This window comes from Pholcus phalangioides, unplaced genomic scaffold, assembly GCF_987345545.1.
Source record: "Pholcus phalangioides strain wild (caught in Gottingen) unplaced genomic scaffold, Ppha-v1.0 ptg000039l_1, whole genome shotgun sequence".
Classification (NCBI taxonomy): domain Eukaryota; kingdom Metazoa; phylum Arthropoda; class Arachnida; order Araneae; family Pholcidae; genus Pholcus; species Pholcus phalangioides.
Window position 1 is genome coordinate 7,851,447 of NW_028301625.1, and position 20,941 is coordinate 7,872,387.

Below are 20,941 nucleotides of genomic sequence, written 5' to 3' on the forward strand. Positions count from 1 at the left end.
TCTGATCTATATATCTATTCTAGTATTATTTTCAACACGAAATTTAATTTTGCTGTAAAAATCACCTGGCTTGAACTTATTGCTGGTTACAGAATCTCTGACATCAGGAGCTGGGGGAGGTTGTGGTTCCTATTTGAAAAAAAGAGAGCAATGCTAGAATAATCATAATGTGAATGATCCTGAAAAATTTTTTTAAGCAATTTTTCATTCAACGAAATCCTTTTTTAAAGCCTGCTTGCTGCAAAATAGAAAAATTCAAATAAAAAGTTACAGAAATATATATATATATATATATTCTAAAAAGAATGAATTTTACTAGAAATGTACTATGTGCTGCAGGGGTCTCCGGTGTATTGACATCTGGGGCCCAGATTTCAATCTTTCTACACATTCAATAACTCATTTGTAACAACTCCAAAGATTCCACAAAGTTTTGTTGTTACAACTGAAGTTGATATTTTCAAGACATTTTTTGACAAAAAATGTGATGAGATGCAATCAAAAACTGTGCATGAAGTTATTTTATTATGATCAGGGTGACTATATTCGATCAATAAAAATACTGGAAATGGGGTCATTAATACAAGACATCGCCGATTCTCAACAAAAATTTTACCAGCTGTCTGAAAAATGGCCAAATATTGCTTATGAATAACTTTTGATGAGAAAAACAATGCTGCACAATTCAGCAGTGATTCAAAATACATTTCTTGGGGGGGGGGGATTTAACATGACAAACATGTGAGATGAATATGATAGTCATATTCATTATAACACAATTTGTCTTTTTCACCAATTACCTTCATCCCCTATTCTAGAAGAGATAATGAATAGAAGTAGCTCTGTTCAAAAAATGGGACAGTTTTAGAAAAAAGTCAGAAATTTGCAAAATTACAGAAAAATACAGGAATACCCCATATATGGGTAATGTCAGTAAATGATTCAGAACAACACATGTTTATTAATTGTTTTTTTCATCGTTACGTATCAATAGAACAATAGAAAAATATTTTCTCAATGTGATGAGCTGTGAAAACATGCTTTTATAGAAAAAAGAATTTATTTACTTTTTCAATGAACTAATGATAGCGAAAATTGTAAGCTTGAGAGTTTCAGAAATAAATTAAAACTTATGACCATTGACTTATTTTCTCAATTATCATTTGTATCCCCAGTAGCATACTATATTGTTAGTATATCGGTACAGGGCCGATATACTACCAATATAGTATACTACTGGAGATGAGATGAATTTTTATTCACAAATATCAACCCTTCAAACATTTTCTAATGCTAAAACTGCATTTAGATATTGGTAAGAATATTTTAAAACTAATTCTTATATCTATGATCTTAGTAAAGAAATTGACTCTTGAATTTGTTGGGAAAAAAAGTGGATTGCCTGTAGTGATCTACAGCTATTTAACTATAGTTGAACCCATTATAGTACTCCCAATATTGCACCAAACCTGCTTAGCACCAGAAATTTTTGGTGAACAAAGTTTCCATATATATATATATATATATAGGGATTACGCCGGTTTATGTATGATTCAATATAATGCCAAACTCCCAAACTCGTTATCCTTTCTTCCAACCCCTTCAAATGTTGATTGAGATGCTTAAATAATTCCAAAAAATTTTACTGTCCTCTGACCCAAATTTAGTAATAACACCTGGAAAACTTTAAATGCCAGTATAAATTTTTTAGTTGCCATGGCGACCTGGTGATTGGGATTTGTCATTCCCTGTTGTAACACACAGTATAGGCCCTGAGAGCTTGATCATTTTTGTTTTTTGTGATAAGTATGGATTTTTTGGGAAATAAAATTCAATTTTAATTCTAAAATAAAAAACCAACTAATTTTACTAGAACAAAATTTTTACTAATGACCTGCATGCCTAAATCTTTTTTATTGCATCCCTAAATCACAAGTTCTTCACATTTGACTGCAGAAACTGTTATACAGTCAAACTTATATAACTTGAATTTTTTATATCTTGAGATGATTCTAATTTCCTGCAGAATATCTTTCTATGAATCTAAGTTCTGTAACTGTAATTTTTGATAACTCAATTTTAATATCAATTTCCAGAAGCAATTGAGATAAATAATAAAGCTCAACCATAGTAGATATAGATAAAATATTTATTGAACATACCTGTTGTAAAAAGTCAAAAGGAAGCTGAAAAACAAATTAACACACATAATCATTAAAATAATGTATAAATACACACAAATTCACTCAAAAAAAAAGAGAAAATATGTGAATAAGACCAAAATATTTGGCACATGATACAAAGTATGAAGGGTGCAGTAGCCCAAGTTGATACGATACTCACATGATAAGAAGTATGAACATAAAAATCAGCAAACAATTAGGAAAATTATTATCAGCAAACAATGATGGAAGTTGTTATCAGCAAAAAATTACAAAAAGCATAATCTGAAATTAGTTTAAATGTATTTAAGACAGAGTTTTGTATTGATTATTTACCAGCAAGAGCTCTTTTTTTTTTCCTAAATTTCATCCTTACTTCAGCTTAGTATCCAGTCAAATGACTGGATCTTTCACTGAGCTTCTGTGAAAACAGTAGCCACAATAAGTGGTTTCATGTATTCAAGTTTTACCAGCAGAGAACTTTCTATAGAGAATAGGAAGTTTTCCTTTGAAATCTGCTAATGACCAAAACACCCTCAACATACATCATTATATCCAGATCTGGGATGTCATCACCTATATGAATGTCTAAGCGAAAAATTAAATGCATTGCTTTTTGAAGCTATACAGTTAGCTGAGTAACAAAATGTTAAAACAGAATTTATTCAGTATTTGGTAGAGTTGGTTAGACCAAAATTTTCCAATGGAGATTTATAAAAAAAGAAGAGGTATACAAAACACATATTTCCTTTTATACAAGATAATTAATTGAAATAATTAAACTTTTTTCATTCCTATAATTTGCAAATGTTTTATTGCTTAATTTAGTTTCTATTTCAAATTTACAAATACAAATACAAAAACAACGCCACAACAGGCAAAATGCCCAACGAGGTGGCTGATACCCTTTTCATTGAAAATACTCATATTAATGGTAACCGAGCATCATGTATACAACTTGTGTTCAATTTGTGTTCAAGGCTAAAACGCCTCAAACTTTACCTGCTCGAACTCATTAACATTGAGTCCCATTTCTGATTACATCCTCTAACATTATGCTTAATTAAATCATATCTTTAAATCACCTTCCATAATCCTGTACAAATTCATGTGCTGGCTCCATATTTATTATGTATATCATTAACATGTTATCCATATTTTTTTTTTTTGTGTATTTGGGGTCAATATTAAGTCTATATGGAATTCATGTAGAGATATTATTCATATGTAATTTTTATAGCACCTGCACCGTTGCATGAGAATATCCTTTATTATTTATCTTTAACATATTTTATTTATTTTCTGTTAATTATACAATTTTTATTCATAACCACTATCTTTCTTTTTGTATTGTTTTTCCCCCATCATATATCTGAAAATAATTTCACTGAACCATATTTTGTAAACCTATTCATTGTAACAACCAGTATGGGACATTTCGTCTCCTTGTAGTATCATATAACATGTATTCACACAAATTGTAAAATAAATTTGAAATTGAAATTTGACAAAGCACAGCCCATTTCAGGGCTGGGGCCAGAAAGTTATTTTAGAGGGGGACAGCCAGTATTTTGAGGGGGTCTAAAGTGATAACACACTAGATTTTTAACCATGTTATTCTATAACAATCAATCATTTTCTAAAATTTGGGGGAAAGTAGACCGGACCCCATAGCATAGCTACTAACTATGGAGAGTGAGAATTAAGGAGGGGTTTTTGTTGAGATCAAATTCTATACAAAAATTAATAAAAAAAGCATTTTTGAAAAACAATGCAAGGATTTTTCATTAAAAAAAGTAAATTTGTGTGTAGAAATTTTTGATTAATAAAAGTATATTTGTAGGGATTTTTCATTGAATAAAAGTAAAATTGTAGGGATTTTTCATTGAATAAAAGTAAAATTGTAGGGATTTTTCATTGAATAAAAGTAAAATTGTAGGGATTTTTCATTGAATAAAAGTAAAATTGTAGGGATTTTTCATTGAATAAAAGTAAAATTGTAGGGATTCCCTTTGACACACAAAAACATGGCATCATGTTTGCCATCACCAATTATTGTCACTTAGTAGATTAACCCCTCAACATTGAGGGCATGCTGAGTATGTTGGGCTCAGTCTTCACATGCCGTCAAGCGACATTACACAATGGCCAACTGCATGTCTTAATTTTTTAATGCATCTCATTATTTCACGATCTATGCATGTTTGGTATCATTCAAAAGAGGAATAATGTAGTCTTGTAAAATCATAACTTCTGTATTATTTTCATTTATCATATTTTATTGTGAGTGATGAACCTTTTGCTGCTTAAACACATGGGGATCCAAGATATTATTGTAAAGAGCATGTTTTAGCTGTTGAGCTAAAAAACACCCAGTATAATTATTATTGTAAAGAGTATGCTTTAGGCCGCTAAGCTAATATGTCCTGTGCAGTTGAGTTAGTAGTTTTTTTGTTACAGCCAGGAGGTTGAGTTATAAATCTCATTTTTGGGAGCGGTAGAAGAGAAAAAAACTATTTCATAAAAGAAAGTGTCTTATAAATTTTTAGATAAGACAAGTGATACTACATAATATTAAAGACAACATGTATGTGTTATTTTATAAACATAAAAATTTCAAATTAATTCAATGATTAGTTTAAAAGTTGTAATTTTTTACTACTTATATATATATATATATATATATATATATATATAAACATCTGAAAAAACCAGCAATTCCATTTAAATGTCCTCTAGGCTTGAGAACTTAAATTACCTGTAATTGCTACTTTCAAATTACAAATCATGCCAACAAAAAGAAAACTGTCATTGGGCCCAAAACAGGACATGTGGTCAAAGCAGGTTCAAGTCATCTCGCCAATTTCGGATGTTGAAAGGCTGATTGAATGCTATTGGAAAATTTTGTCTCCCCCCTCCTGAGAATGAATTTTTTTTGTGATTTGACACAATGGTGGCAATTCACATTATACTTGTAACATCATTTCTGGGATTAAAAACGAAAGCAGCAGTCTTTTTTGCCGGAAAAATTCTTTAGGAATAATTTTTTCCCCAAACGTAGGGATTTTTTACAATCACAGTCATAAATTTGGGAGATGTAAGAATTTTTTGGGAGTCGAGAGATGAAGTAGACATTCAGGAGACTTCTCAGCTGCTATGCCATAGCCCCTGTCCCCATGCTATACAGCTTTGTCTCATTTCAAGCTGGTATGGATGTAACAAAGTTTTGTGTATAACAACTATTTTCACCACTCCTTTCAACATTGTTACAGCGGAACCTCTCAATAATGGACACCGTGCAACCAAAAGTTTTGTCTGCGAACAGGGAGTGTTCATTAATGTATAGTGAAATATATTGATACACTGATTCACTGACTTAGTATTCATTAATGGAGAGTGTCCATCATGGAAGTTCCACTGTATGAGCAGGTCTAACTGTATGAACTTTATAACATAAATATATAATTATAAGCTATTACCTGTCGTGATCGAGACATTGAGTAGCCAGGTAACTGATTATAACCAGGAGGTCCACTCATTTCTTCTTGAGTGGCTATGCTAGGATCACTTGAAGCTTTTACAAGATGTCTATCAGGCCCAGGAGGACTCAAATCTTGCACTCCATTTGGTCTACTTTCAGTTGCTAGTTCTAAATCACTTTCAGGTGAAGAAGCATAGCTTAGCCGAGAGGTCATGGGAAACAAAAAGTCATCAGATATAGCTTCTTCTGGCTGAAATATACAGGCAACACAAGTTAATCCTAATGCAGAAAAATGACAGAATTCTAACAAAAACCTTTATATTTAATTAGAAACAAAATTTTAATTTTGCAAGAAACAGTAGCATACACAGAATTTTCTGGGAATGGGGGGGTTTTTTAATGTTATTTTGTTATCTACTCGTGTGTAAATGCAAAAAAAAAAAATCTCAGCTCAAGGAGGAAGTGGCAAGAAACAAACATAATACTTTCTTACTTTCGATTCTGACATCCAGATTGACTGTTGCTGCTGTTTGTCAATGGTTTCCCTCAACTTTTTGTACCACATGTCAGCGCTCGTTAGAGTAATGGTTACTGGAAAATGAATCAAATTAAAATTAAAAACTAACAAACAAATGAAATAGGACTCCACAGTTTGTAGAGAATGAGTTTTAAGAAACCAGGAAAATAAAAGTTTCAAAATTATAACAAAATTTATTTATTCTTTAGTTAAAAGTTTACTGTGTAATATTTTGGAAAAAAGAGACAGTAGTAACTTATAATTTTATAAAATCTCAGAAAACTGAGTTTTTAAGAAAGATTTTGAAAATTTGATAAGAACATAATTTTTAAGAGATGCCAGTTTGAAACTCAAATACAAGTATTTATATAAAATATGAAATATTTATATAGATGTATTTCCTGAAGTTTTGGTAATTTTTGTACGGCAAATAGCAATAAAATTCCAAAAATCAATTAATATCAAGTTAAAATACATGTCTCATATCACAATCCAAAAATTAAAAGATGTAAAATACACACTACCTGTAAATATATAGGACCATAATTTTTCCAATTTCATAGCATGATCATACAGTTTTTTAGAACTTTTGTGGCTAGACTTTGCAAGACGAGATCTGAGCTCTTTCACAGTATGTTTGCTCTCAGCCCTCATAAAAATAACTATCGGACAAAACTGAGCATAATTTAGACGATCGACTGCACTAGGCGTTATGTCCAACACAGCATGTTTACCCTATTATATAAAAAATATATAATTTTAATCTCAAAAATAAACTTTGTGATGTTATTTTTACAGCACATCAAATATTCAATGAATGTAGCAAAAAGCATATTTGGTCAAATGTTAATCCACCCCCTATGTCCATCATGTGTCTGCCTATATGTTCTCTACACACTTTGAGCAATATTTTTCAAAAACTGACTTCTTCAATGTTTTTATTACTTGATATAAATTTTATATGTTCATGGCTTGGCATCATCACATACTCATTTGATCAATCAGTAATGTGGTCTTCACTATCAATTCTGAATGTCTGAATGCTGCCTGCTATCATCTGGATTGTATTACACCAACCTTGTCTCATTCAGCAGGCCCTTGTTTCAAAAGCTATGATTAATATTTCTCTCCACCTTAATAGGGACATACAATAGAAATTCATTTACAGGGATGGGAAGTGACTAAGTCCATTTCAGAGCAGCTTTGGAACAGCAAAATTCAGGATTTGGAGCAGTTTTGGAGCAGCAAATTCAGGATTTGGAGCAGTAAATTCGGGATTTGGAGCAATTTTGGAGCAGCAAAATACGGGATTCGGAGCAGATATTTATAAATTGGAGCAGTGAAATTAACAAGAATATTTTCATTAACCCTCAACCCTTTTCAAAATAAAACTGCACTGTCTTTTGTTATCAAACATCTTTTCGTCAGCTTGATTTTTGTTTTTGGTGTTTTAGGCTTTTGACCCTTGTTTGAAAGAGCGGCCATCATAAAATTTTTTGCACCCGTCTATGTAAGATGATTTTTGCTTACTGAGGGCACTATCTGCTGCCTTGAACAGCAGCACTTCAAATGAGCTAAAAAAAATTTTATAAGTTTTTAATTTTTTTATACTTGGAAAGAAGTTGTTGCAAAATGGGAGAGAATTTCGGAAGAATCACCTCTATGTTTGGCGATTCAGCACTCATTATCTGGCGAGATTGGCGATCTGACGCTCGCTATTTCGCGAGATTGACGATTTAACGCTCGTTATTTGGCGATATTGACGATTTAATGCTCGGTATTCGGCAACATTGGCGATTTAACGCTCGTTATTCTGCAACATTGGCGATTTAAAGCTCATTATTCGGCAAAGTTTCTAAACTAACATTCGTAATTCGGCGGACATGCGCTTTTTACTCCCGGAATGAAATTTTTTTTCACGAAACATCGGGATTTAACACAATCACAATCGACTACAGTAATTTCTGCTGCTTCTAGTGACGACTTTTTTTTTTAAACGGAAACACTCGAATTTGCACTTTAAAGCTGAAAAGCATTGCAAACCATCTTCAGTTCCACGATCACGGACAATATCGGGGTTTCGCGATGGAAAGCCCGATCAGGGGCCGATAGTTTAAGGCGATAGTTTAAGTATAGTGGAATAAAACACGCTCTTCTCGTAAAGAAACGTTTCGTGGCTAGCAGGAACAAAAATTTTTTGGCGCCCTTTCCGAAATTCCGAGCATACTGAAGCAAAATTCGCTATTTGGAGCAGAAAAATGCGAAAATACGCTATTGGAGCAGGATGGCGCAAGATATTAGTTTTGGCGCAGTGCGGCGCAATTGGCGCAGAGTTCCCACCCCTGCATTTAATATCCATTTGTATAACAGTATGTACGTTTATACCCATAGCCACTTCTATACTCCATTGGTCATTCCAGTGCCCTATTTAGGAAGATACTGATCACTTTGGGAAACACTATTTCATGATAATATAGGAATAGTTGAAAAAGTCGGACGAAGACCTCATCAACACTAACAAAATTGAGAATAAAAAATATTTAGGAAAGTGAAAGAAAAAAAAGTTATGGAATAGGCCATGCCTTTGAATTAGCTACAAGAGCAAAAAATTAACTTTTAAAGCTAAACTAGATAGTAGATGTGGATTTATTATGGGAGAAATTATAGTACTTGGTACCTTATTTATAAATATAAAAGGAACTTTTCTATTAATGAAAGAAAAAGTTTATAAAAGATATCAAGACAAAATCTGAATGGACCTTCTGAGAGGACTCTGTGCCCTTCTGACACGCTGTTTGTTCACTTCCAACTGTTTTTTTGTCTGCATCCAGAAACAGTTAACCAGTCAAGTGGTTACGACGGCATTTGCCGTCACTGCCATACATAATGTTGGTGCCTACGACAGCATTTGCTGACGCTTAGACTTTTTTCGGTCTTTTTCACCAGTCAAGTGGTTAAGACGGCATTTGCCGTCGCTGATATACATAATGGTGTTGCCTAGAACGGCATTTGCAGACACGCAGACTTTTCTGTCTTTTTCACATAGATATGATGAAATAATTTGTCATACATGTGCTGCCATCTCTATACAGCCATCCTTCTACTTTATTATCTCATCACTAGATGGAGTTGACAATTATATTTCAAGGTCTGAGATTATTATTACTATTATCTTTGTCATGTTTTGCAAAGCTGCATCCCCATCGCTTTTGTTTCGATTTCCAACTCCCTTGCGAAGATGCATCTGTTTTATTACTCATATATCTTTTAGCAAAGGTTCAACTACTATGGTTCCACATAAATCCATCAACAGCATTTCTTTTAGTCACAGGACATTATGACCGCCTCTCCCCACTTTTGGGGTGTCATATTATGTCTCAACACATTCGAGCTATAAAAAAACATGCTGTAAAAAAAAATATTTTAATATTTCAAACTTCCAAAAAAAGGAAAAAAAAGGGAAAAAGTGCACACATCTTCAAAAAAAAGTGGGCACTGCGGATAACGCTCGGAGAAATTAATTTGACAGTTGACTGGTTAACACCACGGACAAATTACCCAACAAGGTGGCTAGGAAGAAATGCTCCTTAAGTAAGACTACCTGGAGGAATTTTTAGCAGGATAACGCTTAGTCCCAAAACATGTTCCACAATACCATACAGGACCTACATGATTTTATGCCCATCCATACCATATCTTGTATCCAGTTTAGAAATGGCCCAACAAGAGTGCTAGAGCTTCCTTTTAGTGGTTCAGTTTTTTTAGCAATAAAGTATCATTGACTTTAATATTGTAATTACTCATTTATGTCATTGAGAATCACCTAAATAAAACTTAAATTAATTTTGACAACTTTTCTACAGTTTAATATGTTTCTAACAATCAAATATATAAATACAAGCTTGAAAAACATTTTGAAATTTATTTTTTGAAAGTATTTCGTGGTTTGCAAAAAGAAATTTCTACCTTTTCGATAATTTCTTTAATTGCACTTAATCTTATAATGCCTGAAGACTTTTGACTTTTTGGAGTGTCATCCAGATGGCTATCTAATTCTGCAAAAGAAAAAAAATCCTAATATAATGCATACGGGGGGAAATGAAAGAAATCAGAAAAACATACATATAAGATAATGTATTTGTATTTTCACTAACTGTCAAGGACAACATTGATAATCAAATAACAATAACTGTAGACTCAGAGTAACCCAAACCCAATATGCTTTCTTTGGAACAAACTTTACGTTATCTGTGATGCAGTTGGTGAGCTGCAGTGATTGCTATGGTGACCACTTGTGGGATTGTGAAAACATCTGGATGCCAGAAAATATTCTCTTCTGACACCTTCTAACTTCAAGAATTAAAGTGTGTGATACATGATACAGCAATATTTCAAACTTACCTGATAGACTGACGATGACAGCACAAGTCATGATTTTCCATACAAATGCATGTAAATATTGGTTGATCTGGGATGAAATTTAGGAAAAGCTTTTCTTTTTGCTTCTTACTACGCCTGTATCAGAATGGCACTTGACTGATCACCATGGCTACTGCTACTACTTAACCGTACCTGCACCTTATACACATTCCTCTACCAAATTTCTAATGAATTGGTACAGAATTTGTGCGTCTGTGTTGTGAACCTAACATGAAGATTGTTTCTGTGTAATGCTTGTTATGTGTAGTGCTGCCATCCACCATCAATTTTTCTAACTAAGAGTGAAGTGGAATGATTAGGGTTACAAGATTCGAAAACTGAGACAGGAAGATGCCTGCGCACACACCTTTTATGGCATCATTTTCACAATAGATGCCGTCACTTTTCTTCCAAAAAAGAAAGGAGCCACAGCAATAATTCCCAACTAAAACAGAACCGCTATATATGTTATGAAAATTTGACAAATTTGGTTATTATGCGCAATCACCAGCTATTATGCATAGTTCTCAACTATTTTGTAAGTTTAATAATTTTGTTTTCACATTTACTGGTGATTATACATAATCCCCAGCTCGTATTGATAAATATTATAAATCGTCAATAAATTATTTAAATTTACCAGAAATTTTGCTCAAATTTCAGTCTAGGATGATGGATTTGATCAATGTTGCTTGTGTTTAAAAATGTTGATGAATGTGAAGAAAGTTAACATTACAATGCTGATGATAATTTATACATTTTTTATTCTCATAACACTTATTTTCATTTAATTTAGTTTTTGTGGCAAAATATGTGTAGTGCTCCCATCATGTACGATAGCAACTGATTAAGTGATTCAATTTCAGTGATATTTTCACATGATTTTTTCCATATTTATCATTTCTCCATATTCTCAGTGCATACTCATTAACAAAAAAGAAATTCTCATACAAATTATTTCTACACGTTTTTTATTAGGGAATTTTCTAATAATGATTGAGTTGGTTACTCTAGTAGGGATGCTCACTTTAATTCATTATTTATTTATAGAGCAATTGGTTTGTCTTACATTTTTTAAAAAAAAATCAAAAATTTTAATACTCCCTCTATCTTAATGAGGATGAAATAAGTTAATTCTTTTTTAATCTGCTTTAAGCAATGCATACCATCAAAGGTTACAAACATCTTTGGTAACTCACTAAAAAATCCTCTCTCTAAATGCTGTTTACCTTTTACATAAGATATGTGCATTTGCAATAGCAATACTCATTTGAAAAGTTATAAAAATGTGATTGAAGTTAAACTTCAAAAATATGCATTTATCCTGAAATTATGTACATATGCATTTGCATATAATCTGGGCTCTAGTTATAAAAAAGGTTATTTGAATTCACCCGATAAGTTATAAACAAAGAGAGGAACAAATATTAATGATATTTAGATGTTTGTGAAGTCGAACTGTCATAATCAGCAAAAAGTAATATGTCGCTCCTACAGCTGTCAAGCTCATTTAATGTTACCATACATTGGTTAAATTTTCTTTCCTTCAGAATTTCAGACCAGGCAAAAAGGGGAGTAGGATAATGATGGCCAAAAAGCTGTAAAATAGTCTTGGAATTGAAACGTCTCGACATTTTGGCATATGTCTAGCAGAGACATTATGAGTTGGAGCAAAAAGAATAAAAAATAATAATGATCCATCTCCCCTTATATCTAATGAATTGTGCCTATTGTCTGGTCAATTTTATTACTTTGCTTATAGCAGAGAGGGGGGTCTTCCTATAATCTCAGAAGTTTTTTTATCTTTTGAGAGTGTTGCATTTTTTGCCGAAGGAATCAGCATTGATTGGTGTTTGCATCCTATTTTCTTTATTTCTGAAGGGAATAGGTACCCCCTCCTCATTTCAGTAAATGGCATCTGTTGTTAGTGAGTATGGTATTCTTAAAATGGATGTTGTGGTTTTCTTATTCCAGATCTGTTTTTGCAACTGCGTTTTTTATGTTATTCTGGTACAAGCTGAGCCATGGTTAGAATAGCATCTAGCCTGCTTGGAGTACACTTGGATTCATGTGGGAATTTTGAGAGCATTAGTCAAAGCTTGTAAAAATATGAGAAACAAAACACACACACACATGCAAACACTCATGTCAATGCATGCCCGCCTAAAGGAGGATGGATGGTAACCCTAGTAATGATTGAATAATTGTACCATTGTAGACCTGTTGCTTCAGTGGCAAGACTTTTTAATGGCAAGATCGGTTCGCATTGACCACCATGGCTATGATTTCATAAAATTTAACTTGCCTTGTGACTGCAATCCTTAAAAAATGCAGTATTCCCCTAAAATCTGTGCAAATGAAAGTGATGTGTTAAGTGCTATAAGGTTTTGATAGCACTTTGGTCCTTCAAAAGAAATAAGCTGCTTTTGTTTGGAGACAATAAAACAACTTTTACCCATTAGTTGAAATAAATCAAGAGTCGCAAACCAGATGCAGACATGCCAACATTGGCATCTAGTAGTTATGAATGTTGAGCTTCGCCATGGGGGAGATGTACCCGTCTGGGAAAACATAATCATAGTACAATTAAAAACCCTCAAAATTAAAAAAAAATTGAAAATTCATTCATTTAAATACAGCACAGAGGTACACAGCCTACGGACTCAGGTGACATGAGCCCCCCCCCCTTTCCCCAAGCAACTTTCCGAGGCCACTGAATCCCTTAGTAATTCATGAATATTAAATGCACTTCAACTCTACACATGGCCTAACAACCCTAGAGAGGGAGGGAGAGAGAGAGATAGAGAGATGGTTTTTTGTATCACAGCTCCTATGTAACCTATGATGAAATATTCTCTCTAAAACAAGTTCCAAGTGCTCAATCATGAATTATCTGTGCAAATAAAATCAGGCCAAGACCCGCTGCACTAAACCACTCAAAAACCTATATTTATCCCCAGCATGGGACAGTTTTAATGTCAAAAACAGGTTTTTTGGGCATTTGAGCATTCAGTAGCGCAGCAGGTCTAGACCCAGCTTCACAGATTCCCTTCTGAGTACAGACAAAACATATTGCGAAGGTAAAATAAAAAAAATATAGTGGGAGCATTCCTTATAAAAGTGCTGAAACCACAACAGAATTTACAATTCTGTGTTGCTTTTCCATCATTTCCCTTCAATGGAGTGATAGCTTCCCATGCTTCGGTTTCACTAGACTACGTGCAAGGCAAAATAAGCATGGGACTAGATGGGCACAATTATCACTGTATGCCAAAATTTACCATACACCCTACCAGTTGTCAGACGAGCACTGTTTTTCATGGAGGGGAATTGATTTCACAGACACGCCAACAATGGCTTAAAGCTTGTCAATAGTGATGAATGTTCAGCTTTGCCATGGGGGGTACCCTCTAGGACAGTGATTCCCAACATGGGCATTAATGCCGCCTTGGGGGTGATGGAAAGTTCCAGAAGGCGGTAGAAGGTAAGGGTATAACATAAGATCCCATGTGTTAGATTGTGTTGGTGGGGGGGGGGGGGGGGGTGTGATGGGAGAAAAAAATTTCTGAAGAAGGGGGCGATGGGACAAAAAAGGTTGGGAAACTGCTCTAAGACAACATAATCATATTACAATAAAAAATATTCACTCAAAAGTTTAATTTTTAAATTTTTTTTTATTGAAAGTTCATTAAATACAACACATAATTTGCACTGGAACCTAGAAGGCTCAGGCCACATGAGCCCCCCCCCCACCTCCAGAAGCAACTTTCTGAGGTCGCAGAGTCCCTTAATATTTCATGAATGTTCAATGTTCAATGCAATCCCAACTTGCATACACCCTTGTGGACCATATATATGGACGTCTAGCAACCCTAGACCTCCCTCCCCATCTCTGTTTTCTTTGTATCAGTGCTTCTATGGCACCTACGACAAAACATTCTTTCTGACACAAGTTCCGCAGAGTTTGACCATGCACTGTGCCAGGTCCAGACCCGATGTGCTGAACCACTGAAAAACCTGTTTTTAGTTACAGTGTGAGGCGGTTTTGACAGAAAACATGTTTTGCACATTTGGGCATCAAGAAGAGTGGCGGGTTTAGACGCGGCTATAAATATTGCCTTCCACGCACAGACAAAACAGATCCGCTCAGAGTTTGTCTTCTCTCAAACACTCTTGTGATCACCTGATCACCCCCGAAGTGAAATGTGATAATTCATAAAATTTCCAGAACTTCTATATGATAATATTGTGACAACAAATTATCATATGAATATATCTTGAAATATCCCAGAAAACTTCGACTAAAAATGTTCAGATGATTTTCAATGCTTGATGTTGTAGTCGAAATTGAAAAGGAAATGTGCATACTGCCACATTTTTGTAGCGGATAATACTGGACATTTTTTCTCTGGATGCAAAAGAGTCATCATTGGTATATTTTCTACTACTAACTTACTGAATTTTTTACCAAAGATGTAATCATAGAACTTTCTGCATGCCCAATATACACGTGTAGCTTCTTGGTCGAGCTGACTGTAATTTTTCTCGGCAGCTGTTAGTGATTTTGAGGCAAATGCAATTGGGGGTGATGGCATAATATGTGATAATATTCCAGATAGACCATATGGACTCTAGCATCAGTAGCCAAAGTCACTGGAAGTGCTGGGATGAATGGTATGAGGACTTGGTCACTAGCAATTTCAGACTTGATTTTTATCTATGCTGCTTCACAATCAGCGGTCCAGTTGAACAGAATACCTTTCCTGAGAAGGTTGTTTAGTGGATGAAGTAACCTTGATGCACTCGCAATGAATTTCAAGTAATACATAACTAAGCCCAAAAATTGTCTCAATTTGCCAACATTTTGTTGGTCTGGGTGCTTCTTGAATAGCTTGAATCTTAGCTGGAGATTTGTTGAGTCCTTCGGAAGTTATGGCATGTCCAAGGTATTCTACACTTTTTAAAAAAAATTACATTTGTTGACATTTACATGCAAATTATATTTTTGTAATTTATCTAGACCAGCAGTTCTTCACCAGGGCTCCATGTAAATTCCCAGGGGTTTTGCGGCTGCTCGAGGAAAATAAAAAAAAAGACAGTAAATTAAAAAAAATAATTGTAAATATTTTTTAATAATAAAAATAAGTCAGTAACTTTGATGAATAAATAAAAAATAGGCCTACAGACTCTGCCATAGAAATTATATACCAGAAAGGGCTCAGTGGGTCAAAAAATGTTGAGAACTGCTGATCTAGACCATTCGGCAAGTGTGTTGTGCATTTTCTTCATTTATCTTGCTTTGTATAAATAAATCATCAAAATGTGCAGTTACTCCATCTAAATCTTGAACAAACTGATCGATGAAGGAATGAAATTCATTCAGTGCTGTTCTAATGCCAAAAAACAATTGTTTTTCCAAATAGGTACCTCGATGTGTAGAGATTGTTTGAACTTTTGAACTGTCTTCGTCAACTGCTAAATGCAAATGTGCTTAGCGGATGTCCAGAGTGCAGAAATATGATCCACCATGTAGCTTGTTGAATATGTCTTCAATCTTGGATATTGGGTGTTTGGCATCATGAAGTTGATTGTTTACAGTCACCTTGTATATATAATCAGCACAAATTCTTACAGAACCATCAGATTTTGGCACAATGACAAGTGGAGTTCTCCATTCTGAATGATCCACTTTTTCTTTCCGTGATTTTAGGGAGCATGTATAATCTGGAATCTTGCCCACTGTTCATCAGAGTATTCATTGACAATACTAGGAACAGAACTTTTTGCAGCACACACAGGAATATGCTTCACACTTGTGAAATCATGAATGTCATTTATGTTGCTATCCAATTTATGCATCCAATTTTTCGACTAAGGATAGGTTCTCTCTTCAAATTGACAATCTGTGATTCTTCTTCACTGGATTTAGTACTGTAGTATACAGTCACTTTGACGTATCTGATGGGTTTCAAAATTTCACCTGTATAACTTCAGAAAAATATATTTGTTTTCAGGATTGGATGATTTAAGCACCTGTAGTCACTAATACAATACAAATATAAATACAAGGCCACAACAGGCAAGATGCCCAATGAGGTGGCTGAGAAAGAGATGCCCATAACAAGTATGGATGTCATATATTACTAAAGTACAGCAACCCAATTAAAAATGCACAATCACAAAAATTACAAACAATATATATATATATATATATATATACACATGATAAAATATTATACAATACTCATAAAATGTATTTATGGTTGTCTTATTCTAAGTATGGGTAGCTTCTCGATTTACCCCAACATGTTTATCGTATTTCTTTTTAAACGTGTTAATTGTGTTAGAATTTACTACCGTTGGGGTAAGCTATTCTATTTATTAACAACCCTATTAGAGAAAAATTCTCTGAGACACCATAACCTAGAATTTTCCCTTACCAATCGATACTGGTGGCCCCTTGTAAAAGCAGTCAATTGACAGTGTATAGTTCATGATGCTCACATGACTACCAGTGTCACATTCAAAATGACAATCTTTTCCATTGTCACAAATAGATTAGAATTCAGTGATTTTCAAAAGTTCTTTTAATGTAGCGATATAATTTGAAATCGGCTCGACAGGGTGTTGTGTGTGACAAACAAACTTGTGTTGTACCATCAAGATGTTCACCCTTTTGCAGAGATGATCCTTCAAGATTTTTAGCAGATCGTCGTGGGTCTTCAATGAAGAGAGATCTGGTGAAGTGAGACTGGAAAGCAGATGGTAATACTTGGATCTGAGACATTTTCTTGGCTTTGGTAGCATCTGCTGTGGAATCTGTGAGTCCTTTGAGTTGGAAGTAGTTTTTGAGTCTTTGTACATATTCACTGAAAGTTCCTTTAGTTTCGATGTAGCATTCAAATGAGATCTATTGTGACTGGAGAAGCGTTTTCTGATGCTGGTTGAAGGTGCTGGAGGAGTTTGGTTTAGCTTCAAGACCAAATTATTTAAAATGGTTACTAGATCATTGATGTCAGTCATTTCAGATTTTTTTTCACTCGTCGCCAACTTTATTGTTCTTTATGAGGAAGACGTTTTCATGAATAAATAATTCGCTGATCAATAACTTTATTGTATTTTATTATAGACAATATTTACATGGACTCATTCTCAGTATGTTATTTGCTCTCGTTGCCGCCTTCATGCAACATAATAACTGCATGTTTTTCTGGTGTTGACAGATACATAACACTCAACTATCTTAGCAATTCAGTAATTATGTTTGAATTTTAGAAATGCACATTTTTCATAAAAATTCACATTACTCTAAAATTGCACAACTCTGGGCAGCATAAGCCAAGGTATTACTGTATTATTTGTGGAATTTTTAATATAAAAAAACTATCAAATACCTTAGACTTCTTCTAAATCTTTAGATGTTTCATTTCATTAATTAAAAATGACAAAAAACTTATGCTTGGGAAGTCATATAATCTAAGACATTTTTCAACCAGTAAAAATAAATGTTTACATAGTTATAACAGTTAATATAAATATTTCTAAATATCTGTATGATAAAAACTTATTTTCTCAATTTCAAACCTTTTTCCAAATAAAAGTTTATTTTCTAAATTCTTTTGAAATTGTCTAACAAATTTAGCAAAGTTATAAAATGTCCACTTACGAGGTGAAGCATATTTATCAGGAAAATCTTTCAATAATTTATCTCGTGCAACATCGGCTAGGGCTCCAAATAATACAATAGGCCTTATAAATCCAGCTAATAAAAAGTTTATAACAATACAAAAACAATAATTTTACAACAATACAAAACAATAATTTTACAACAATACAAAACAATAATTTTACAACAATACAAAACAATAATTTTACAACAATACAAAACAATAATTTTACAACAATACAAAACAATGATTTTACAATAATACAAAACAATAATTTTACAATAATATAAAAAAGTTTATGATAATATGTAACATAAAATCAAACTGAGCTTTGCTTCACAGTATGAATCTTGACGTTTAATCTAGAAGCTCCTAGATATTCTTATAAGCACACACACAGTTTTCTTTTCATTTTTCACATCACGATATAAATATTTTAAAACCAAAAGAATCTGTGAAGTTTTCAGAAAAATAAATAAATAAAAGTAAATTCAAATTTGTTCTCTAAATAGTTTTTTGTTCTCTTGCAAAAAAATGCATTAAAAAAACGCATATATTTAAGTTTATTAATCTGATTTGCTAAATAACTCAGGCTGTGCTTGGGTGGGCCCATGCATTAAGACTGGGGGTGCGCTGGAAAGTACGGGGTAAAATAGTTAAAAATACAATATAGGATCCTACATCATCACTCAGGAAAAGGGGCAACAAGAAAAAAATTTCTGAGCAGGGGAGGGGGCGATGAATAAAAAAAAATGTTTGGGAAACTCTGCATTAAAATTTTGTAAAAGTGTGTGACAAATTTCAGCAAGTTCAGAGCACTTGATTGTTTGTGAGATACAGTGACAGGAATCTTTTTCTGTGTGTGCATGAAAATGTGCCTAGATTATGAAGCATTGACACTACATTAACATAAGATTTAGTTACTAACAAGTTATTGGGCATGATATGCTGAATTGACAATAACAGCAGTTTGACAGCATTGGTTTAGGTGACTGTGGAATGATTGTTGATGTTGACTAGTAGAAGATGAAGAAAAATTTAGAACATCCTTCATCATCAGAAAACTAAGAGAATGTTGAAAAAGGCAACAAAATGAAGCGATCAACTCTTAGGCAGATTGTATACAGGCTGTGAATCCAAAAAACGTGTAAACAATTTGTCCTCCATCATGTATTGAACATCACTTCAAGTATGATAATGTTTTGATTAAAATTTTTTTTTTTGCGTACTCTCAATTCACTTAATCAGCAGAGATCTTTATCTTAAAGTTATAAAAAGTGTCTTTAAGAGGTAAACTTTTAAACTCAATTCAGGACATCAAGGCAGCTAGGACAGTATAATTTTAGACACTCACAAAATAAGAATGAACAATAATGAATGAAAAGGAATAAAAATAGATGGTAGAAAAATATATGATGTCCTTAAATAAAGGTTAGAGGAACACTTTGAATGACAACTTTACAGTAATCACACTTTAATGTTGTCCAGTATCTTTTTATCACACTTCATTGTAATTTTTTTTGTCACCTTTTTCAATGTATGTGTCCTAAACTTAAAATTACAAAAATAATGATGAACTGCAAGAAGCAAAATATGTAATTTCAGAAGTGATCATTCAAACTATGCTACTTACGGTGCTTTAGTGTCACTTTTTCATATGCAGGAAATTTTGAAATCCCATCAGCTGCAAAATACACAATATGCTACAGTTATAACATATATGTTTGAAAGATGATGATACATATACAAAAATTAAAAGCACGGTAGTTATTTATCATACCAAAAACAACATCCTCCCAATGGTCTTTACTCAAAGATTTTGAGCGACGAGCACTTCGTCTCTTGAAAAAGCTTCCCCTGTTTTCTGATGCTGCATCTTTTTTCGCTTGATTATGTTGCTCTTGGGCCCACTGTTCAGCTCTGAGAGGAAATTTGGTAATGAAATAGATTTTGTTTAACTTTTTCTTAAGACATAAAGATTAGTTACTAAACCTTATTTACTTGTAGAGTAAAAGTGAAAAATACAGGTTAAATGCAGTGATTATCATGCTTAGCCCAAAATAGGGCGAGCCTGGTTTTGGCTTTGAACATGTGATTGATACAAATTGAATAAATGCTGTGACTGAATGAAGTTTTATGCTTCCAGTTTCTGTTTCTTATTATTCACGCACAACTTTTCCCCCTAGTTGGTGATCAAAATCTGAGCGGGGAGGGAATTCTTCTACAGAAACAGAATTTCAGAAGCTTGTCAATTATTTTTTATTGCAGTTTTCTTTTTCTCATGGTTCATGTAACATATATACCAAGTTTCAACATATACGCCAACCAGAATGAGCAATGTGAAGAGAAACAGATTTTAGGAAGCCTGTCATTATCCATTTTCATGAGCCTTAGCAAAAATTTGATGTACTGGTTAAAAATAAATACAGAGAGATGGCAACAGCCGAGTTCAAGCCTCAAGAAATAGCCTGGGCATAACTTACTGGTATCGAGGATCTTTCTCAGAAAAAATGTTTGAACTTTTTCAATGGCATCAGTTTGGGAAAAGGCCCAAACGGAGCCAGCGCGACATAGTATACTTCACGCAAGACTATCAAAAAGTTTGAAGGCGACATGAAAGGAAGGGTTTTTGGTTCTCCAGAGTAAGGTTTAATAGCTCTGCTAATGGCACATATGATTTTTTCACCATTAAATT

General features: G+C 33.6%; 1 protein-coding gene across 5 annotated transcripts in view; it reads right to left on the reverse strand.

Annotated features, from left to right (window-relative positions):
- The window catches only part of LOC149065528 (tight junction protein ZO-3-like), a 238,325-nt gene that overhangs the window by 26,513 nt on the left and 190,871 nt on the right, over positions 1–20,941 (reverse strand). For all 5 annotated transcript variants that reach the window (XM_089253416.1, XM_089253420.1, XM_089253418.1 and 2 more), the window contains 9 exons: positions 20,027–20,166; positions 19,880–19,930; positions 18,246–18,341; positions 10,127–10,215; positions 6,685–6,895; positions 6,137–6,234; positions 5,642–5,893; positions 2,163–2,186; positions 66–129 (listed from right to left, as the gene is read on the reverse strand). In XM_089253416.1, coding sequence (XP_089109542.1) covers positions 66–129; positions 2,163–2,186; positions 5,642–5,893; positions 6,137–6,234; positions 6,685–6,895; positions 10,127–10,215; positions 18,246–18,341; positions 19,880–19,930; positions 20,027–20,166 — 1,025 coding nt within the window. The remainder of the gene's footprint in view (positions 1–65; positions 130–2,162; positions 2,187–5,641; positions 5,894–6,136; positions 6,235–6,684; positions 6,896–10,126; positions 10,216–18,245; positions 18,342–19,879; positions 19,931–20,026; positions 20,167–20,941) is intronic.